This window comes from Prunus avium, chromosome 1, assembly GCF_965620075.1.
Source record: "Prunus avium chromosome 1, drPruAviu1.hap1.1, whole genome shotgun sequence".
Lineage (NCBI taxonomy): Eukaryota > Viridiplantae > Streptophyta > Magnoliopsida > Rosales > Rosaceae > Prunus > Prunus avium.
The window spans coordinates 56,298,323-56,317,324 of record NC_142284.1 but is presented as its reverse complement, the minus strand read 5'-3'; the positions used below and the strand labels follow the sequence as shown (position 1 = coordinate 56,317,324).

General features: G+C 38.0%; 3 protein-coding genes across 3 annotated transcripts; 1 reads left to right on the top strand and 2 right to left on the bottom strand.

Annotated features, from left to right (window-relative positions):
- Positions 1–746: 746 nt before the first annotated feature.
- On the bottom strand, positions 747–3,332 carry LOC110759545 (N-lysine methyltransferase). Its single transcript, XM_021961618.2, has 5 exons — positions 2,898–3,332; positions 2,718–2,791; positions 1,816–1,945; positions 1,374–1,694; positions 747–1,271 (listed from the first exon to the last, which is right to left on the bottom strand). Exons 1-5 carry the CDS (start codon positions 3,024–3,026, stop codon positions 999–1,001), a joined length of 927 nt encoding a protein of 308 aa, XP_021817310.1. The 5' UTR covers positions 3,027–3,332; the 3' UTR covers positions 747–998.
- A 5,943-nt stretch (positions 3,333–9,275) lies between these two features.
- Positions 9,276–12,458, top strand: LOC110759515 (S-adenosyl-L-methionine-dependent methyltransferases superfamily protein). The gene is made up of 8 exons (XM_021961586.2): positions 9,276–9,587; positions 9,858–9,970; positions 10,156–10,296; positions 10,900–10,984; positions 11,167–11,360; positions 11,495–11,606; positions 11,866–11,973; positions 12,106–12,458. Exons 1-8 carry the CDS (start codon positions 9,417–9,419, stop codon positions 12,244–12,246), a joined length of 1,065 nt encoding a protein of 354 aa, XP_021817278.1. The 5' UTR covers positions 9,276–9,416; the 3' UTR covers positions 12,247–12,458.
- A 1,497-nt stretch (positions 12,459–13,955) lies between these two features.
- UNE2 (Major facilitator superfamily protein) lies at positions 13,956–17,331 on the bottom strand. Its single transcript, XM_021961649.2, has 3 exons — positions 16,874–17,331; positions 14,978–15,729; positions 13,956–14,859 (listed from the first exon to the last, which is right to left on the bottom strand). The coding sequence occupies exons 1-3, from the start codon at positions 17,165–17,167 to the stop codon at positions 14,325–14,327; spliced, it is 1,581 nt and encodes a 526-aa protein (XP_021817341.1). The 5' UTR covers positions 17,168–17,331; the 3' UTR covers positions 13,956–14,324.
- Between the last annotated feature and the right edge of the window lie 1,671 nt (positions 17,332–19,002).

Sequence of the window (19,002 nt, the reverse complement as noted above, 5' to 3'; positions counted from 1 at the left end):
GCTTTGCCATAGGGTACGTACAGAGCAGAGCATTAATGGAAATAAAATTAAAGGGGAAGAAGGCTGTCTCAACTCAAGTCAAAAGCTAGAGGGCTAGAAGCCTATAGGAGCTTAAAGCTTCGACTGGTGAGACTTTGGCACCACGGCACCTCCAAATTGGAATTTCCTATTTTCAAGTTGGAAGGGATTCAAAACTTTTAATCATAGTTCTTTCAGAATAATTGAAAGGGATCAAACTCTTAACGTATCCTAATTTCTGACTCACTTTCCTAATCATGGTTCATTACATTTGCGTACCCCAAGAACTTATTCTCTGCTACATTGTTACTTTTTCTATGAATATTATGTGCCCAATCCCGCAGTCCGGGTCTAATTAATTAAAGCTTCTACCAGCCCATGATGTTGGGAAGAGGATGATATTCTTCTTGCCGCTGAATTACTGCCATTACACCTGCAAAGTCATTCTTTCGAGGCTCCAAGCTAGTTTTAAGCCCATGAATAGCTCAGAGCTCACCTAACTTTGAGTAAAGGAATTTCCAAGCCTGCAGAACTTGAATTTTACGGAACCAAGTTTCAATCAAAAACTTTTTTGCTTCTCAATTTCCCTTTGCCCCAGCATCTGAATGCAAAATGGAAGTTGGAACACAAACAATACAAAATAGCTACAAGTTTATGATCAGGAGCTCAACAAAGCTGCCTTTGGTGTCACCAAAGGAAACATGATCAATGTAAAGCTAATTCATAAATTAAACCCAGTGAAACAGCCAAGCACTTCATTAAGACAAACACTGAAAGAACACAAAAATATGGACATACACAACCCAATTAGCAGATAGTCCATAGCTCTGGCCGATCCCGTTATAACCTAAAACATAATTCCCAAAACCCACAATAAAAAGGTCAAATAATATAATAGCACATCCTCCGGCACTAGGAGAACAACGAACAAAACCAGACACCATGTGATGAAATAAAATAACCCAGTTAGACCTAACATGTTAAACCAAGGCAATGCTACTCTCTCCACCTGGGGGTTTGCGTACACCACCTAAGTAGTCTCGAGCCTCTGCCTTCCCATCAGCAAAGATGTTGCTGCCACTCATCTCTCGTAGTTTTGCATTACTCAGTGGTTTTTCAGCTGACGACGGAGGAACATCACCCTTGAATATATCATTTCCTGAGAGCTCAGAAAATTTCTTTTCATAAATCTTCTTAGCCGTCTTGGACGCAGGTTCCTCACTGGATGCTATATTGCTCTGACCCCCACCAGGCTATTACATAAAAACCAATTCACAACAGTTAGATGCTTCACTTCCATAATAAGAACAGAAAATTATATGTATTATGCGCAAGTAAGCACACAGTTCACTCACATTAGAAACCTTAACAGATGTGTGACCATTCGGGGAAGCAGGTTCCCCTATCTCTATGCTTCCTTTCAAGGCCAATGCACGTGGAGCAGTAGTTGTCCTGGGCAAAATTTCAGGAGGGGGTGCAAATATGTCATGCCCACTAAGCTCCTTGAATTTAGAGTCAGAGAGCTGCTTCTTCAGCCTTGCCTCTTTCTCTGCTTCACTTTCCAAGGTCCCGCTTAGCTCACGCTGCTTTGCAACTTCGGGAATGGTTGTAGGCTTTTTGGGAGAAACACCCTCTTCATCACCAAATGAGATATGACTGATTCCAGCAACCGCTTGCTGCCATTTCATACCAACAGAAGACAAATTCAGGAAATGGGTTTTGTGCCAAACTAACATACTACACTATGACATGTGTTTAAGTAATCAATCTAAAAATTAACCACATATTGATTGGTACCTGGTACATACGAATTGCGGGTTTTGGGGTAAGGTTGGCACCATCAGATTCTGAGGCATCATTTTCTGCCTTCGGTGCAAAAATGCCACTCCCAGTCATCTCCTTCATCTTATACCCTGAACAAGGTTTTCTGGAAATTTCATAGTGAACAATGTTAGAGGTCTTAGATAAACGACACAATTAATACAACTACAGCCCATTACATATGACCACATCATGTTTATTTTCACTACCAATACCCAAGCTTTTACCACAACAAATTAAACTTCTCCACATGACTAATTTGACACACACACACGTACACAAAAGAAAAACAACTTTAACGTTTTACCAAAATAACAAAACCTGTCAACTAGCAAATACCCAACTCTTCAATTTATAAATACATAACTCAAAATTTTAACTCATTTATTAAAGCACGGGTCAAATTTGCAAAATTTATAATACAAAAAATTGAATTATTTCTGAAGAGGCCTTTTTTCTGGACCGAATTATTTATGAGGATTCATAGGCCAAATAAAGGTAGATCGATCACAGATCATTGACTTAATCAATCTTCAATTCAACCATCCATTTCCTTTATAAAACAAATGGAGAATTTACTGGAAATACCAAGTCAAATTCCAATGGAATATCCAAATATAAGAAATAAATAAAAGCAATATATTTTAAGACCAAGAGGGTTCTAGAACCAACTTGGGACCAAAAAATAAAGCAACCTCATTTTTGTTTTTCAAAATCATAAGAATTTGAGAAGAAAAATCCGTTGCAGGTCCACAAATGAGTCCACTTATAATGACCACAAAAACGAAAACAAAGAACCAAATTTCGAAAAATAAACACCCAGAAAATAAAATATGAAGAAGAAGCATAAAACAGAAGCAGGAAGAAGCAGATCTGACCGTTTGTTCAAGCTCTCGACCTCCTCGTCCGTCACCTGACCTCCAAACACCACCTTTCTGATCCCATCCGACGGCTACGATCAAACCCCAAAACAACAACAACAAATCAAACAACCCCATAATCACCAAACCAATCAAAACAAATCAAAATAGAAAAAAGATTGAATTTTTTAATTGTACCTGGTGAGAGCGAGTAGCAGAGCGAGAGGCGGAGGAGGGCAGAGGAGAGTCAGTAAGGGGAGTCTCGGACCAGGTGAGCAGATCCGCGGTGGACGTGTGGGGCTTCCTCACCGGCGTGCTCCTCTCCATTTCGGGTCGGGTCTGTCGGACTCTCGGACCGTCCAAACCGAGTGGCGGAGGGCGGAGGAGTGTGGTTGCGAAATGACGATAATGACCCTGAGTTCTGGAACGTTCTTCCGACTGTTTTGGGGGCTGGAGCTGTGGGGTTTGCGGGTATTTTAATGGCTATTTTGGAAAGGGTGGAGTTGAAGGGAGATAAAAGGAGAGTAGGAGATGACTTGGAGTGAGCTACTCTTCCTTTTCTTCTTTCTTTTCTTTTCTTTTCTTTTCTTGCGTTTTAATTTAAAAACAGAGACAGAGACAGAGAGAAAAAGAAAACAAGGAGCGAGAAAAACGGGTCGGGTTATATTTATACATAAATTTGAAATCTTGTACCGCGTACGAGATATATGTGGCAAGCATGTGACGCCGGAGATACAGCCACGTGCCGGTTGAGTTTGATTTGATCCATCCGTTGGAGCTGGATTTACCATATTGCCCTTTATATTTTGCTGTTGGTGTTGACTATTTGTTTTCGTTTTTGTATCGACGACGATTCAACGGGCTCAGGGAAAGGATTGGGCGTGGTTTAAAATTTTGAAATCCGACCCTTAATTGTGCATGGATTCGGTGAACCAATTTTAGGAGATTATGTTTTCAACGGTCTGGATCAAGAAACTAACCGTATTTATCCTATAAAATAATTTTTTATTTTGTTGATTTTTTTTTTGCAAAAATGATCCTTAAATGAACTTTAAATCAAGATCATACAATATTGTATGTAAATAAGGAATATATAAGTATTGTATCTTGTATGTGTTGTTAGGTTTGTTATTACTTCATAAATAGCAAATTGAATAATATCTTTCAAATTGAAATGCGTCGAAAATGATTTTATAAATAGTACTTCAATTAGAGAATTATGTGAAAAGCTAGTAGGGAGATGGATTTATGGACATTGTAAAATCCAGAGCACGACAATTTAAACTCATAAATCCCCTACACAAAATTTAAAATCAATACGATACACATAGATTAAACAGTAAAAAAGACATTTAGCATTCAAATTAAAATTTTAAACTACAACATAGTGCATTGTTTAGCCTATGAATGCAGGGGTTCGTCACATTCACACTAGAAGATACACCCTTAATTAACCTCAACGTGTGAGTATTCTATCCCTATTCCAATTTCCCACCTCTAACTGAAGCATCAAAGCTCCTTTGGAACACTCTAAAGGACCATACATATTTACTTGTTCTTGTTAATATTAACCGGCTCTTCTATTTTAAGCGTACACGTTTTTCATTGAGAAAATCCAAGTTAATATTTACTCAAACATCATTATAATTGGATTACTTGAGGTCGGCGATCATGTTGGCAGCTAGTCGATTCTACTTGTACATTCCTCTCGAAGTGGGATTCTATGCAAATGTAACAAAGTCAAAAAGCTTGTTGAGCAAAATTGAGTTGTTGTTGTGACTTACATCTGATTTTTCATATACTTTTTCTTGCTTTGTTCTTTAAGGATATGCTTGCTTCTATCTTTTTTGCCACTACTTCTCCAAGACCAAGAAGAAATGCATCATTTTCAGCTCTCCATGTGACTTGTGACCCAGCCACAAAGTGCAAATCTCATCTCATTCTCATCTTCTTCCTTCGTGGGTCATGTCAGCCACAGTTTCACGTGCGCTCAAAAATGCCCTAAATCTTTGCGTAAAGCCTAAAGCTCTCTCATTCTACCTTCTCTGAGAAATTCCTTTTCTTTTTTCCTCTTTCCTTCAAAAGAAGGACATGATAATAGGGGTATTTTCGTCATATCAAGTTTGAGGCCCTATGATAAAGTTATCCGTTGGACAATAAAATCCGAACAATTTTCGTAGGCACTAATTACGTGGATAGTCATTTTAAATTCAGATGCAGTTAAATTACTAGAATCTCCTTGTTTTCTGCTACTTTCCGGTGGGAAGACCAAAAAGGAGAAAGTGCTCATGATTAGGGCCATTGGGGCATGCTCTTTGTAGTCATGAAACACATGCCCAAGCAACTTGACTTACAATTTTTTCATCATATCTCTCTCTTGTGTGTTTTTTCTCCTTAAGCTTTACCTTCCCCAATCTTAGGATTATGTAAGGACGATTCGTAGTTATTGATCGCTTTGAAACTTATTGTGAAATTCACATCAATCAACAATTATAAATCGCTCAAACGTATACACATAGATAACTGACACTGTTAGATTGTTTAGCTCCACCAGACAAGTAAACAAATTATATTTCATTATTTCCCCCAACATACGAAAAAGAAAAAGAAAAAACAAGGACAATGTATGTTGAAAATTTTGCTTGTTACCTTCCCTTTGGGTTGGGGACCCATGTATTGCATTCATCATTACCAAGTCAGAGGTGAAGGTGAAGAGGAATTTTAAAAATGGGGGGAAGAAAGATATGGACCCAACCAAGTGTGAAAAATAATGATATGTCCCACAATGGAATGCAACCTAACTTGGAACGTACCCAAGAAACAAGAATTTGAGGTTTAGGGTTTCCTTAAAGATGCTATAAGGTTAGTGTTTCCTAGGTTTATAAGATTTTCTAAAGTTTCTTCCATCTTCCCCCATTAAATAATATTATGTGTTGCTATTTAAGTTTAACTATGAATATCATCATGGTCATTAGTTGACAAGTATAACATACATTGATCATAATTAGCAGCACAGCTGTCCCTCAGTGTCAAGTAAAATACTATTTGGTTTGCTAATCCAAGTTCCAATTATATTAATATCCCACCAAAAAGACCATGCCATGTACTAATCATGATTTTATCTACTTTCTTTATTTTGAAATTGTGAATTTTTATTTTGTTTGATATAGCTATTGCATGATTAGTGACCCCCTCGTGCAATTTAATTGATGAATTAATGTTAGGATCATGGGGTTAGGAGAAACTACAATTAGTGTGGTTCAATTAATCTAATTATGATTCCAACCACAATAATCACCTAAACAGTTCTAATTTTGTATGTTGCGTGCAAAGTGTATTTAGCTTTGAGCATTACTCGACTCCTATTTTTGAAGAGAGTCATTATTCCTTCATTCTTCAAATCAAAATTTGACATATATATCAAAATAATTCATTAAAATTTATTCGAAGCGATCGTCAACGTATAACCCCTAATGGTTAATTTGTACATTGGCGATGTAGATTATCAAAAGGATTAAAGAAATACGGTTCATTGATATGCAAGGGAGGCAACACTTACACTGTTGATCATTCAAAGGGAAGGAAGGAATTTCATTTGATGAGAATAATATGATAACTAAACAGCATTTTTCAATCAACTAATTAATTTGTCGGCAGGGGCACTTAAAATAGTAAATTACACAATGGATAAATTAGTTGTTCAATCACCGATTGTAAATTAGGTCCATAAGTTCAGACTTTTCAATATAATTCTAAATTCAATCATACTTTATCAACCACATCATCACAGAACAAGTCAATTCACCATCCTAAATTGCTCTTGATCAAAATGAAACTCAAGAGTCTCAAAATAGAGCCCTACTGCCGATAGCTTCCACTCAATGCCTATAAGCTCGGGAAGAGTTAGTCTATTGTAATCTCATTATATTCAAGCACGGACTCAGAATTTTAACAATTCTTCTCAAATATTGACAAAATCTCCTTTATTTTATGACATTTTCGAAATTTATAGTGTGTTAAAGGTTATATTATTCATTTCCACATCCTCAACTTACATACAAAGATAACATCATATATATATTATTAGGGGCTATATTTTGCTAGGAATGAGCATTTTTTCTTGGCCTTGCTGAAATGGGGTGGGCTACAACCCACCTCACCCATATGCTAAATCCTTGCATGATTACATTTGAAAGTGACTCAAAGTGACTCAAAGTGACAAAGGGGTAAGCTATATGAAAAGGGATAAAGGCAATGCAGAAATAACACATGGGTGCTTGCAGACATTTTGTAAAGCACATAAAGGATATATTTTTCATTTTGGCTCCATCACATTTTCTTGGTCCTCCAAAGAAAAACAACCTTTTGCTGCTGCTTTTTATTTCTATTTTTATTTTATAATAATACTTTTTTTGGGTTGCACTTGTGAAGCAGAGTATGTGGTTGCATATCTTCAAGTGCTATTGCCAATAAATTTGGTGTAAAATACATATATGCATTCATGTTGAAGTTTATTGGCCAACATAAACTTCTATTGTCAAACATTTTACCTATTGATTTGGGAAAGGCAAAATCAATGTTGATCGATTGAATAAAAAGAGATGAAGTTGCAAAACTTTTACCCAGCTGAAGAGAATGATGAGTATGGAAAAGATAACTAAATCTGGATTAAGGGATGTTAACCAGATTTGTATGTAGTTCAATTTTAATGTCAAGGTGTGTTTGTTTTTTATCTTTATGCATTTGGTTTGGTGATACTCCTATAAATATTGGGTCATTGATGATTTGTAATGTGTTCAAATTCAATGCTAGAATATAAGTCACTCCTTCTTTTTTATACTCTTCTGCATCCACATTATACCGACTTGTTCATAATTGACCATGACCTATTTGAAGCCTAGGACAAAGTATTAAACTGATAAAGCAAGAACAATATTGTAATTAGTATTATCATTCAACGGTCACATAAGATGTAAATCAGTGGAGGAGGGGTTTAGCTAGTCTATTTGAATCTCCCCTCGTGAGACAAATTCCGTGGCGCATAGACTAGCAAGTTTAGCTTTGTTTCTTTTGGGATACCTTGTGATTTTATTCATAATGTCTTATTTGATGATTGTGTTGAGTGGAGTAAGGATAGAGAACAGTACAAACAAAGCCGAGCAAAAGAACCGGTCATAAAGCTAACAGACAACAAATATGAACAAATCTAGCTAAAACCAGTACAGTTTAGCATGAAGATCATGTTCCTGAGCCAAAACCTAAAACGTCAAGAGCCAACAAAGAGGCATTTAGCCCACATAAAGGCATATAGCCCACAACGAGGCATTACACCCACATCCAGCATAAAGCCCACATTAAACATAAAATACATAAAATAAAGCACAAAAAACATAGCCGCCACTGCAACCAAAGAAAAACTCCGAGACGCCGCCACCAGCAAAGAGAAATTCCATGACTGTAGATGGACAAACCACCAATCACCACCATGAGGAACCAAATACCCGTAGGTCAGCAAACCAAGCCAAACATCCCTCAAAACATAGCCCACCCGAGATTCACTAACAGATCCAGAATTAACCCAACCAATACATTCAAAATATTGCAGCCAACAAAACAAGAATGAGCAAACTCATTCCACAGCTAGGAGGAAAAGAACCAAGAACCTGAAAGGAGGTGGTGCAAGCACCCGAGCTAAAGCTTTACACACCTTCCAATAAATACACGTCAAAGCGCGTTCAAAGTTTGCAACTGCAAACCAAGGATGATGAGGCCAGATCAAAGGGGAGATGAAGGAAACTAGATGAGCCATAGATTCTGGGTATGTATGGAGCAAGATCTGAGGGGTAAAGATGGTGGTGATATGGGAAATCATGCCCATGGTCTTCATCCCACCAAATTGGAAAAATGGGGAGAAGGGGAGAACTGTGTTTCAAGGAGGAAGAAGGAGGAAGAGGAGGGGAGGGGAGGAGGGGCAGACCACCTCCCCTCTAAGGTGCGGTGCTTAAGGGTTTTTGTTTCTCTGCTAGGGTTAGAGAGAGGATGTGTTAAGAGCCATAAACGCTTTTTCATTATTCAATAAGCATGCTTTATTTTAGTGATCAATCAATTGTATTGTCTAAGTTGTCTCAAATTTGAAATCTCTCTTAATATCCAACATTTTAATTAGTAATTATACCCATGATTTCTCAAATTAGTTTGAGCAACACATTCAAACAATGTTTCATGTGACTAATGGTTTAAATTCACAATCTAATAAGTTTGCGAACTTATTGATGTAATCTGGCTTTGTGCCCTATTTCTTCAATTGAATTGCTAGGGTTTCGAAAAAAAAAAAAAAAAAAAAAAAAGTTCACAAGAACTTGTAAAAGTTTCTCAAATTAAGCATTGTGGCAAGACGTGAGTGACGATAAATCGATCAACTCTCACCCGACCAAACCGAGCCAATTGAAATTGATCATCGACACGTGTGGACCCCGTGCTATCTGATGGTCGATTGCAAATGTTGCAAGTAGGACAGTCCGAGAGGAAAGAACACAGAACAAATTGCAGGCCGTTATGAAAAATATTCGGAGATTTGTCGGGACATGCTAAGTACGTTCTTAAAACAAACTTAAACTAATCTCATGTTAGTAATCCAATCTTATTCTATAAAAACACTCGCACTCAAAACAAGCACGCACACTCAGAACCCACCACAAACCAAAACAGAGAGCTCTTATGGCGACGTTGATTGGCAACCTCACCCCCGCGTTTCTTCTGAGTCGACTCGGTAACTCGAGGCCCTGTGTTGTTAAGCTCAGGCCTTGCACCGCACCGGTTTTCAGACGCTCTTTCGCCGCAATTACTGCTCGTGCTGCTTCCACCGCCTTCATTGAAGTCGAGCCAACGGTTCGTTGTGTTAGCTTCTTTTCTTGCTTGTTTCTTCAATGAATTCCTCCAATCAATTCGCAGAATAGAAAATGGAAAACCCAATTGTATTTTGTCTGTTTGGTTGCCGGAAAACAGCCTGAAAAAACAAATTTTTGAGCTTTTTCTTTTCTACTGTTCTATTGCCCTCAATAAGAGTCAAACGTGTTTGGATTAATTTAATTTTAAATGGGGTACTGTTTATATTTGACATTGAATTTAAAATTTATTTGCTTTCATCATAAACAATAGGATACAAATCCAATTCTGGTTCAAAATGAGGTCACCACCAGCAGCAATAACATTTTAGCTTGTCCTATATGCTTCGACCAATTTTCGAGTTCCGGTGATCCGGGCTTATCTGTGTAAGTGATTCCAATCACTGCTTATTCTTTTTTCTTTTTTTTTGGATGAAAAAGGGAGAAACTGCTTATTCTATTTTGAATTACTTGAGGTTGCATTGTTTTATTTTGACTTGCTTTTTTCTATTTCCCTCTTTTCTTTTTTTGTTAATTTGGGGAGTGGTATGCTTTGTTGTTTGGATTTACAGGGACTCCGCTTCCGGGTCTAGTTTTCAATGTAGCACTTGTAAGAAGACTTACTTTGGCAATCAAACACATATTGACCTGACAACAGCCAGTGGCTCCAAGAACTATGGTGAATCAATGCCGGTTTCCACAGAGCTTTTCAGGTATTGAAATTGTATAGCTATCACTTCACAACAATTTTGTGGTACATCTTCACAATGAATTTAAATTGAGGATGGTGATCTGATCAATGGAGTTGAAGTAGTCACACGTGAGTCCTTTAAGTTTATTCGTATCTGGGAGACTGGGAGTATATATTGCACAAGAATGAGAACATTTGGCTCAATTTTTAAGGGCTTATAATGCCAGAATAACATATGATGTTTACTATATTGATCTTTAGTGGCCTGATTTGATACAGTTGTTCCGAGATCATGTATCTTCTTTGAAGTTTAGTATTCCTTTTCCAGTTTTAGTGTTTCCCGGAACTATACATCTGTCATACAAGGGAGATAAGGAAGTTGATGTACTTACTTCTCATGTATGATTTTATACATGACATTCAATACTCTGAACCAAAAAACTGTGCACATAGACAAGTTGTGTTCAACTTTATTACTTTTACCTTTTATGGCATGAACCTAGTCCAATTGATTGCAGCAACCACATTAAACTCTTTGAAGCATTATTAAGACTAGTTTCTAATACCTCATGAATATGTTGATTTGCATCTCTTTATAATGGCTACTGACTTTTTCTTGGATCAGGACTCCGTTGGTATCATTCCTCTATGAGAGGGGCTGGCGTCAAAGCTTTTCTGTCTGGGGTGGTTTTCCCGGCCCAGAGAAAGAGGTGAGATGATCAATTTCTTTATCACTGCATGGAAAAACAGATAGATCCATTGTGTTGCTGCCAAATATGCAATGTGGTTGTTTGAATGCTGAAAATATAAATCAAATTTTACTATTCTGTGCTTGATTTATCTCGCAAAAGGAGGTTGTCGAGTTGCTAACCGCACCATATTTTGACTGCAGTTTGAGTTGATTAAGGATTTCTTAAAGCCGGTCTTGGGTGGAAATATCATTGATGCAAGTTGTGGGAGTGGGCTACTTTCTAGACTTTTTGCAAAGAGTGGATTATTTTCTCTTGTTGTTGCTTTGGACTACTCGGAGAACATGTTGAAACAGACCTATGAATTCATTAAGAAGGAGGAGAATTTCCCAGAAGAGTACAGAACTTGATGCTTTCATTCAAATTTAGATGATAAAGCTGCTGAAAGTTTGAAATGCTATTAGTGGATCTCTCCAAAGTTTTGTTATCAATTTTGAAAATTTATTCCTGATTAAGTTTGTTTGTTATTAGGAACATAATTTTGGTCAGAGCTGATATTTCTAGGCTTCCCTTTGCTACAAGTTCTGTTGATGCTGTGCATGCTGGTGCTGCCCTACACTGTTGGCCTTCACCATCAACAGCTGTAAGTACTTATTTACATATGGTGTTAAAGCTACCTGTTCTGCTTGCTCCAGCTACCTGTAAGGCTTAAATCTTAACATATCAGGACGCATCAGGCAGTGATGAAGTATTCATTTTGATTTGAAAGTACTGATATTTTCTGGCCAGGCCAGGAAAATTACTATTATCAGCATGAATGCGTCTTTTTTCTTCTGTTTTTCTTCTGGCTTTTAGTTTAACCAGTACTTGCTTTGAGTAATTTGGTAGCTGTGGTTTTGAAGGTTGCTGAAATCAGTCGAGTTCTGAGACCCGGTGGTGTGTTTGTTGCAACTACTTACATACTTGATGGGCCTTTATCTTATATCCCATTTTTGAGGAATATAACTCAGGTACATCTTTCCCTAACTCAGAACCTGCATGCCTACAGTTCTGTCATTCTGCTGAATGTGCCTCATGTAGTGGATGGTTTTAGGTATTTCACTGGGTTTTGAATCTTTTGATTTTATCTCTTTTGTTTGCAGAGAACAAAGCAAATATCAGGCAGCCAAATCTTCACATCTGAACGTGAATTAGAAGATCTCTGCAAAGCATGTGGGCTAGTTGGTTATACCTGCTTGAGGAATGGGCTCTTTGTGATGATTTCTGCTACAAAACCCAGTTAAGCCACAAGCATCTCCCTTGCTTGTATAGAATTGTATAGGCATTTGAATTTGTTCCTATGGAAGTTGGTCGTCATAAAGAAACATAAATACTACATCAGATGGTATTCAAAAATTGGAAATTTATCTGGTGTTTGTAGTTCTACAACTTACTCATAAAGAAAAGGTATTCTGTATCTTTTGGGAAATAACTTACTCAATTATTTCACTTTAAACGCTCCTTCACGGCAACTAACGTTAGAGCTTCTTCTTCCACCTCCTTGGTCGACACCACACCAACAGTACGTTGTTCTAGCTTCTTCTTTCAGGTTCTCTGTTCGGTTGCAGAGAAAACGGCTGGAAAAGAAAGGAGAAAAAAAAAATTAAGAGCTTTTTCTTTTCTTGCTCCATTTGCCTTGAATGATAATTAATGAAATAAAGTTGTACGGATAAATTCAATCTTGAACTGAGATCCAACTGTGGTTCAAAATGAGGCCACCACAAGAAACAACATTCCTGTATGCTTTAATCCATTATTAGGGACTCTTTCGACCCAATTTTTTTTTTTAAAACCATTATTAGGGACCGTTGATCACTCCATGAAAAAACAAACAGATAGACTCATTGTGTTGCTGCCAAACATGCAATGTGGTTGTTTGAAATGTTGAAAGGAAGCTGTTGTGTTGCTAACTGTTATAACTGCAGTCTGAGTTGGCTAAGGATTTCTTAAAGCCGGTCTACCGTGGAAGTATCATTGATACTAGCTGTGGCAGTGGATTATTTTCTAGACTTTCGCCAGGAGCGGATTGTTTTCTCTCGTTGTTGCTCTGGACTACTCAGAAAACATGTTGCAGCAGTGCCATGAATTCATTCAACAGGAGGATAATATAGACGATAAAACTACTAAAAGTTTCAATGCTTTTAGTTCCTCTGAGGGAACTTTCCCAAAATGTCTGCAATCAATTTTGAAAATTTTATGTCTTATTAAGTTTTTTATTTTAGGAACTTAGTTTTGGTCAGAGCTGACATTTCTAGGCCTCCCTTTGCTACAAGTTCTGTTGAGGCAGTGCATGCTGGTACTGCCCTACATTGTTGACCTTCACCATCAACAGCTGTAAGTATATCCTTCTTTTTGGATTTTTGGTTTCACCAGTACATTCTGTGAGTAATTTGGCAGCTATGGTTTTGAAGGTTGCTGATATTAGTCGAGTTTTGCGACCTGGTGGGGTATTTGTTGCCACTACTTACATATTTGAAGGCCCTTTGCTTTTGTCCCATTTTTAAGGGATGTAAGCCTGGTATGCATCTTCTATTAAGAACCTGCCGCATGGCTCTAGTTCTAGAAAATATCTTAGGTTGGATGTGATCGTCACACCATCACGTGGTGTTACTAATCAACATGTTATAATATAGGTGGTTTTCTTTTCTTTTCTAGAACATTAGTCATATAACGGGCAACCAACAGTTCGTATCTTACAGTGAATTGGAAGATCTCTGCAATGTATGTGGTCTAGTCGGTTTTACGAGCGTTAGGAACAGGGCTTTTGTGATGGTCTCTGCTACAAAACCCAATTAATTAAGCTTCCTTTTGCCATATGGATCTCCTAAGCATTGTATACCGAGTTTATGGATAGAAACATAAGTGTCAGTAATATTACTCGCTATTTACATTCCGGTATTTTGAATGTCTTATGGTGACAATGTAAACCAATTAATAAAATTACACATAACAGTTTATGGTAGAATCCATATTATTTCCAAGTGAGATTCATATGAACAAACAATATGATTCTCACCATATGATTATGTCATCTCATTATTGGTTGTTATATCATGTAAGCATTGTTGACGTGGTACAGCCATTGTACCCAACCTTCCCTCAAGAAAGGAGACTCTAAACAGTAAACAGAATGACAAGAAAGGTTGCAGAGAAACCATGAACCTGTAGAATGTAGTGGAACTCTGCAGTTGGTTAGTATTGCGGATGTTCTCTCCAGTGCATGCACATGTAATTTCTAGTTGAAGGTCAAAACCGAACGGATATAATTCTTCTGTGGATGTGCTTGAATGGAGTTTGAATGATCAGTGAAATCTGGGTTAGATTACAGTGGGCTCAAATTGGAGAATGTTAACTGACGGTACAGCAATGTCTGCTCGTCATCATCAGCATCAGCATCCAGAGCATCCTCGCCCTCATAGTCCACTTCAATGACAGTTCTATCGTTCACATATGGCTCTTCCGACTCAGGAAACCGAACACGTGAATATTCTTCTCCTGTATGTGAATTCTCTAATTCTATTTGTTGCATCTCTGATTCTATTAAAGCGTCCATCTGAGCCCGCTCCCTGTCTCTCGGGTAGGTGCAATATAGGAATGAGTAGATAACACAACAGAGAGCCATTGGAATTCCTATTGCTGTGTAGAGTGCTTTTGCCAACGATGAAGCATTCCCTCTATCTGTGGCAATCTCTTCAGATGCACTGGACCCTTCAGCAACTGGTATATAACCATAAACATGCTGAGCCAATATCCCAACTACTGGAGGAGCGAATGATGAGAGTATGGACTCGAAAGATCTGTCCAAAGCATATACATTTGTTCTGGACCTCTCAGGAACTATCTCCGCAAAAATTGGACTGCATGGACCATGGCATTGGATTTAAAACTTTAATCTTTTTCCTTTGTTTTACTTTCCATAATAATGTAGCAGACATTAAAGACCAGAAACCAGAGAATAAAGTTTTAGCGACTTACTTGTTTGTAGCTGGACCATTCCAAGATATTAAGAATCCCATAATGAACAAGACCAAACCATGGATGACAGCTGTAGATGGATTATCAGGTAATACAAGCAGAAGAATTGCTGCTAGAGGGATGGCAGATGCAGAGCTTATCTGGGCTAGTATTATCCTTCCTGCATTTGGTAGACGGATGGAAAGGATATCCCCCATTTTACCTCCAAACAGGCCCCCAAGCGAACTACCAATTACAAACAAGGCGATAAGGAAAGCAGATTTTCCATGAGAGAATCCAGTAAGTTCCAGCCACATGGGCGCAAATGACAATGCTGACCAGGGAAATGAACCAGTAACACCTTGTGCCACAACAATCTGGAAAGAAGGAATTTTAATAACTGACTTGGCTTCTTGAGCTAGCTCCTTGACTTGTGACCACAAGGAATTACCAGAAGTCTGACTGCTATCTTTTGTTTCACCATCTGGAAAGTGCGGGTCAGTGGCATACAGACGGACTAAAATGCCGACTAGAACACTAATTAGTCCAACAAGGTGAAAGGAAATCCTCCAGCCAGGAATTCCCATGAAAGTTATTGGAGCTATCAATATGGAACAAAGCCCGCCAATTATCGAACCAAGGTTTCCAGTTAGCTGAAGCCATCCAAAAGCCGTACCTCGGTTCCTGTCATCAGTTGAGTCGGCTACAAGGGACTGCATAGCAGGAGCAACTAGAGCAAGGCCAATCCCATTCAAAGCTCTGGATATAGCCACCTGATTAGTAAAAGCTGAATGACTTCAAAGTGACTAAAACAAGCTGGAATACTAAAAATAATGATACTTCCCTCTTTCTGTTTTGATAACTTCAGTTATTCACCCTTTCTTATCAATTGGTTCAAATGAATGCTTTGGGGAACGACTGACTATAATAAATTAACTTGTCACAGCTCTATTTCATAACAAACAATTACGCTCATGCATGGTCCTTGGGTTTTTGTTTTATTTTATTTTATGAGGAAGGCATTAGAGACTGTAGGCAAGTAAGACTTTGGGTATCATTTAAAGAAAAACAAAGGAAAAAAGTGGAAAACATCTTTTTTCACTTCTCAGAAACTTTGGTGATGAATCCACTTTTTGTATCAAAATATTCCAATTTGAAACAACTCACACCAAATTTTAAGCTTCTGTGAGCTCTTTTTAAAATAATAATAATAAATATTTATAAGGCTACTCACAGAACACACCATTGCTTCTGACCTGCCAATAGAATGGTAATTCCAACTACACTTCAAGTAGTAAAATACCATGATTTATTGAGCAATAAATTTCACTGTGTCTATTTGAATGGTCAAGCATATCCAGAAACAAGAGAAACAGAAATGTATTACCTACAACTACTCAATTGTGCTCAAATCAAGCTTTTACAACAACTACTTGCATAGGTAATGTAAACCGTCCATTTTGCTAGCAACCAAAGCAACAAGTAAATTTAGTTCTTTTCTTTTCTTTTCCTCCCCTAAGAGTCTCAAGAAGTTCTCCACTTGTGACACGCATAGAATATACTAGAAATGGAAATAAACATCCCCAAACTCTTCCCTTTCAAGTTAGATTATTATTTTCTCAGGCCAGAATTTGAAGCACAAGCTCATTGAGTCTCAGCAGTTCTTGCACCAACTCATTTTTAAGCCTAATTGGCAATTATAACTCATATCACAATTACCTTGCTAAAGACTGATCCACTACTAAATTCAAAAGAGAACCCATAATTACTATAAATAGTAATCTAAATCTCCCGCTCAACAGTCGCATCAAAATCACCGTTCTCAGCAAACCCAATTGACAACTTCACAAACTGAAAATCACAATCCAATAAAGGCACAATCTTTCTTTTTGGCAACCGAGAAAAAGTCAAAATTACCTCAAAGAAAGTGGAGGAAAATGCGACGAGGAAAGTAGCGGCGGCCCAGAGAAAGGCACCGAGGGCGATGACGTGGGCCCGGTTGTGGCGCACCGCCAGGTAGGCCGCTACTGGGTAGCAAGCCGACTGCACAATGGACCTGAAGAGAGTGAGCGAGCCGAGCCCAGTCGGGTCGGTGTGCAGAGCTGCGCCAACCTCCTTGTAGACGCCAGGCAACAACGACTCGTCGGCTCTCTCCATGATTCCGGCCAAGTTGACCAGCAGCAACGTCAAAGCCTCTGCCTTCATTTTCATTTTTATTGATGAATTTTAGGTCTCTGGTTTTTTGGGTTTTGAAGATGAAGACAGAGAGAGAGAGTCGAAGAGTTTAGGGTGAAATTTGAAATGAAATTGAAATTGGCGTTGCCTGCGGTATGGTTTCGTTGTCTGAGGCTTTGTCTGTGGGAGGGATGAATAGTCCACTGCTTGACTTTGGAGAAGAGGGTTGGTGACACGTGGCAGGGTTTGAGGCGTTGGGCCTTGCCAGCTAGGCAGGTAGGAAGGGAGGGGACCGGTTTCTGGCGCTCTTTGGCGGGCTTCAGCTTCTCAACGTTTCCCGGTACTCTTTTGAATTTGTGATACTTATCTCTTTGGTAGGTCTCGAAATGGGCTTGGACCCATTTAATTCGAAGCCCACCATGTGTCTAATCCTTATCCTATATTAGCATTTCCCTAGCATTGAAGATTTGTGAATTCTGATTTGTGCGATTTAGGGTTGTTTGATAACATTTCATTTTCAATTTCACTTTTTTTGGAAAATTGAAAACATATTTGGTAACAAATTTCGTTTGTAGTTTTCAAAAAGGTGAAATCTAGTTCTCAAATACCTTTAGTTTTTAAAACAACTTTAAAGTGATTTCATTTTTCATTTTTTGTGCACTCCTTTGTCATTCACCAATTTTACGCCACACATGTATTGTGCTCCAGTTACCAAAACTCGTTAGTTGGGATCTCCTGACTTGGACCCGGCCACTCGACTCTTCCGTTCGACCACGGACTCAGTCCAAGCTTTGGGACCTCCATATTCAAAATTCACTGAAAAATACTATGAACTCTTCGTAATATGCACTTTCATTCTATGATCTTAAATTCACAATTTGACCCTCCAAAAAAAAATCCAATTCAAAGTTCCACATAAAACTCACAAATTAATGTAACAAGAAAAACGTTCATATTGGGTAGTACCCTTTTTCGCAAACTACATTTTGATAATGTTAAACTAAAGCATGCATTCAAACAAATATTCCACATTTGATATCAACATTTGACAAAATTCAACGTTAAATTGGACTTGTTTTTTCATAACGAAAATAACTCTTAGGGTCCATCCTCTCACAAATAACAAATGATTGTGTATTTTTCTTGAATATCAAGGGAATCTCACACCATCATCTTATCGAATACAAGGGACTTCAAAGTATATTCTGAATATCAGCAATCTCTCACACCTAGTCATACCTAAATTAGGTGTCATGCATGTAAAATTCAAATGCCTTTATATTTGTGAAAATTCTACTTTAGATAAAATACTTCCTTACTAAATTGTCAGACAACACATTTTGCGGTGTTAGACAATGAATTTGAACCATGAACAAATTGATTCGTTTAGTTGTAAGTATTGTTTAGTATGTGTCAAGAGATAATATTAAGCTCTAATCCTTATTATTAACGATTAAGTTGATGTGACTCAAAGGAGAAAGACTTCCATAAAACATGGATAACACTATTTCATTATGCTCGATCAATAACGCTATAACACTTCCACATAGCATAACATTATTGATCGAGTATAGCAAAATAGTGATACTTTTTGTTGTCTCCCTTGCAATAAGTTTTTCTGGCTCAAAAGGCTGTGAGATGAGAGGGAATTACAGTACATTATAGCTTTTTATGGTTGCTTGGTGGTGATGGATGGAAGGGGGCCAAAGGCATCAGAATGGCCAAAGGTGTCAGCATCAGACATAATCTCCATGGGGACTAGCAAAACCACTGAAAAGCATCACCCCCCACATCAAATGATTGCCTTTTGTACAACTTGCCTTCTCTCTCTCTCTCTCTCTCTCTCTCTCTCTCTCACTGTGACTGGGAGA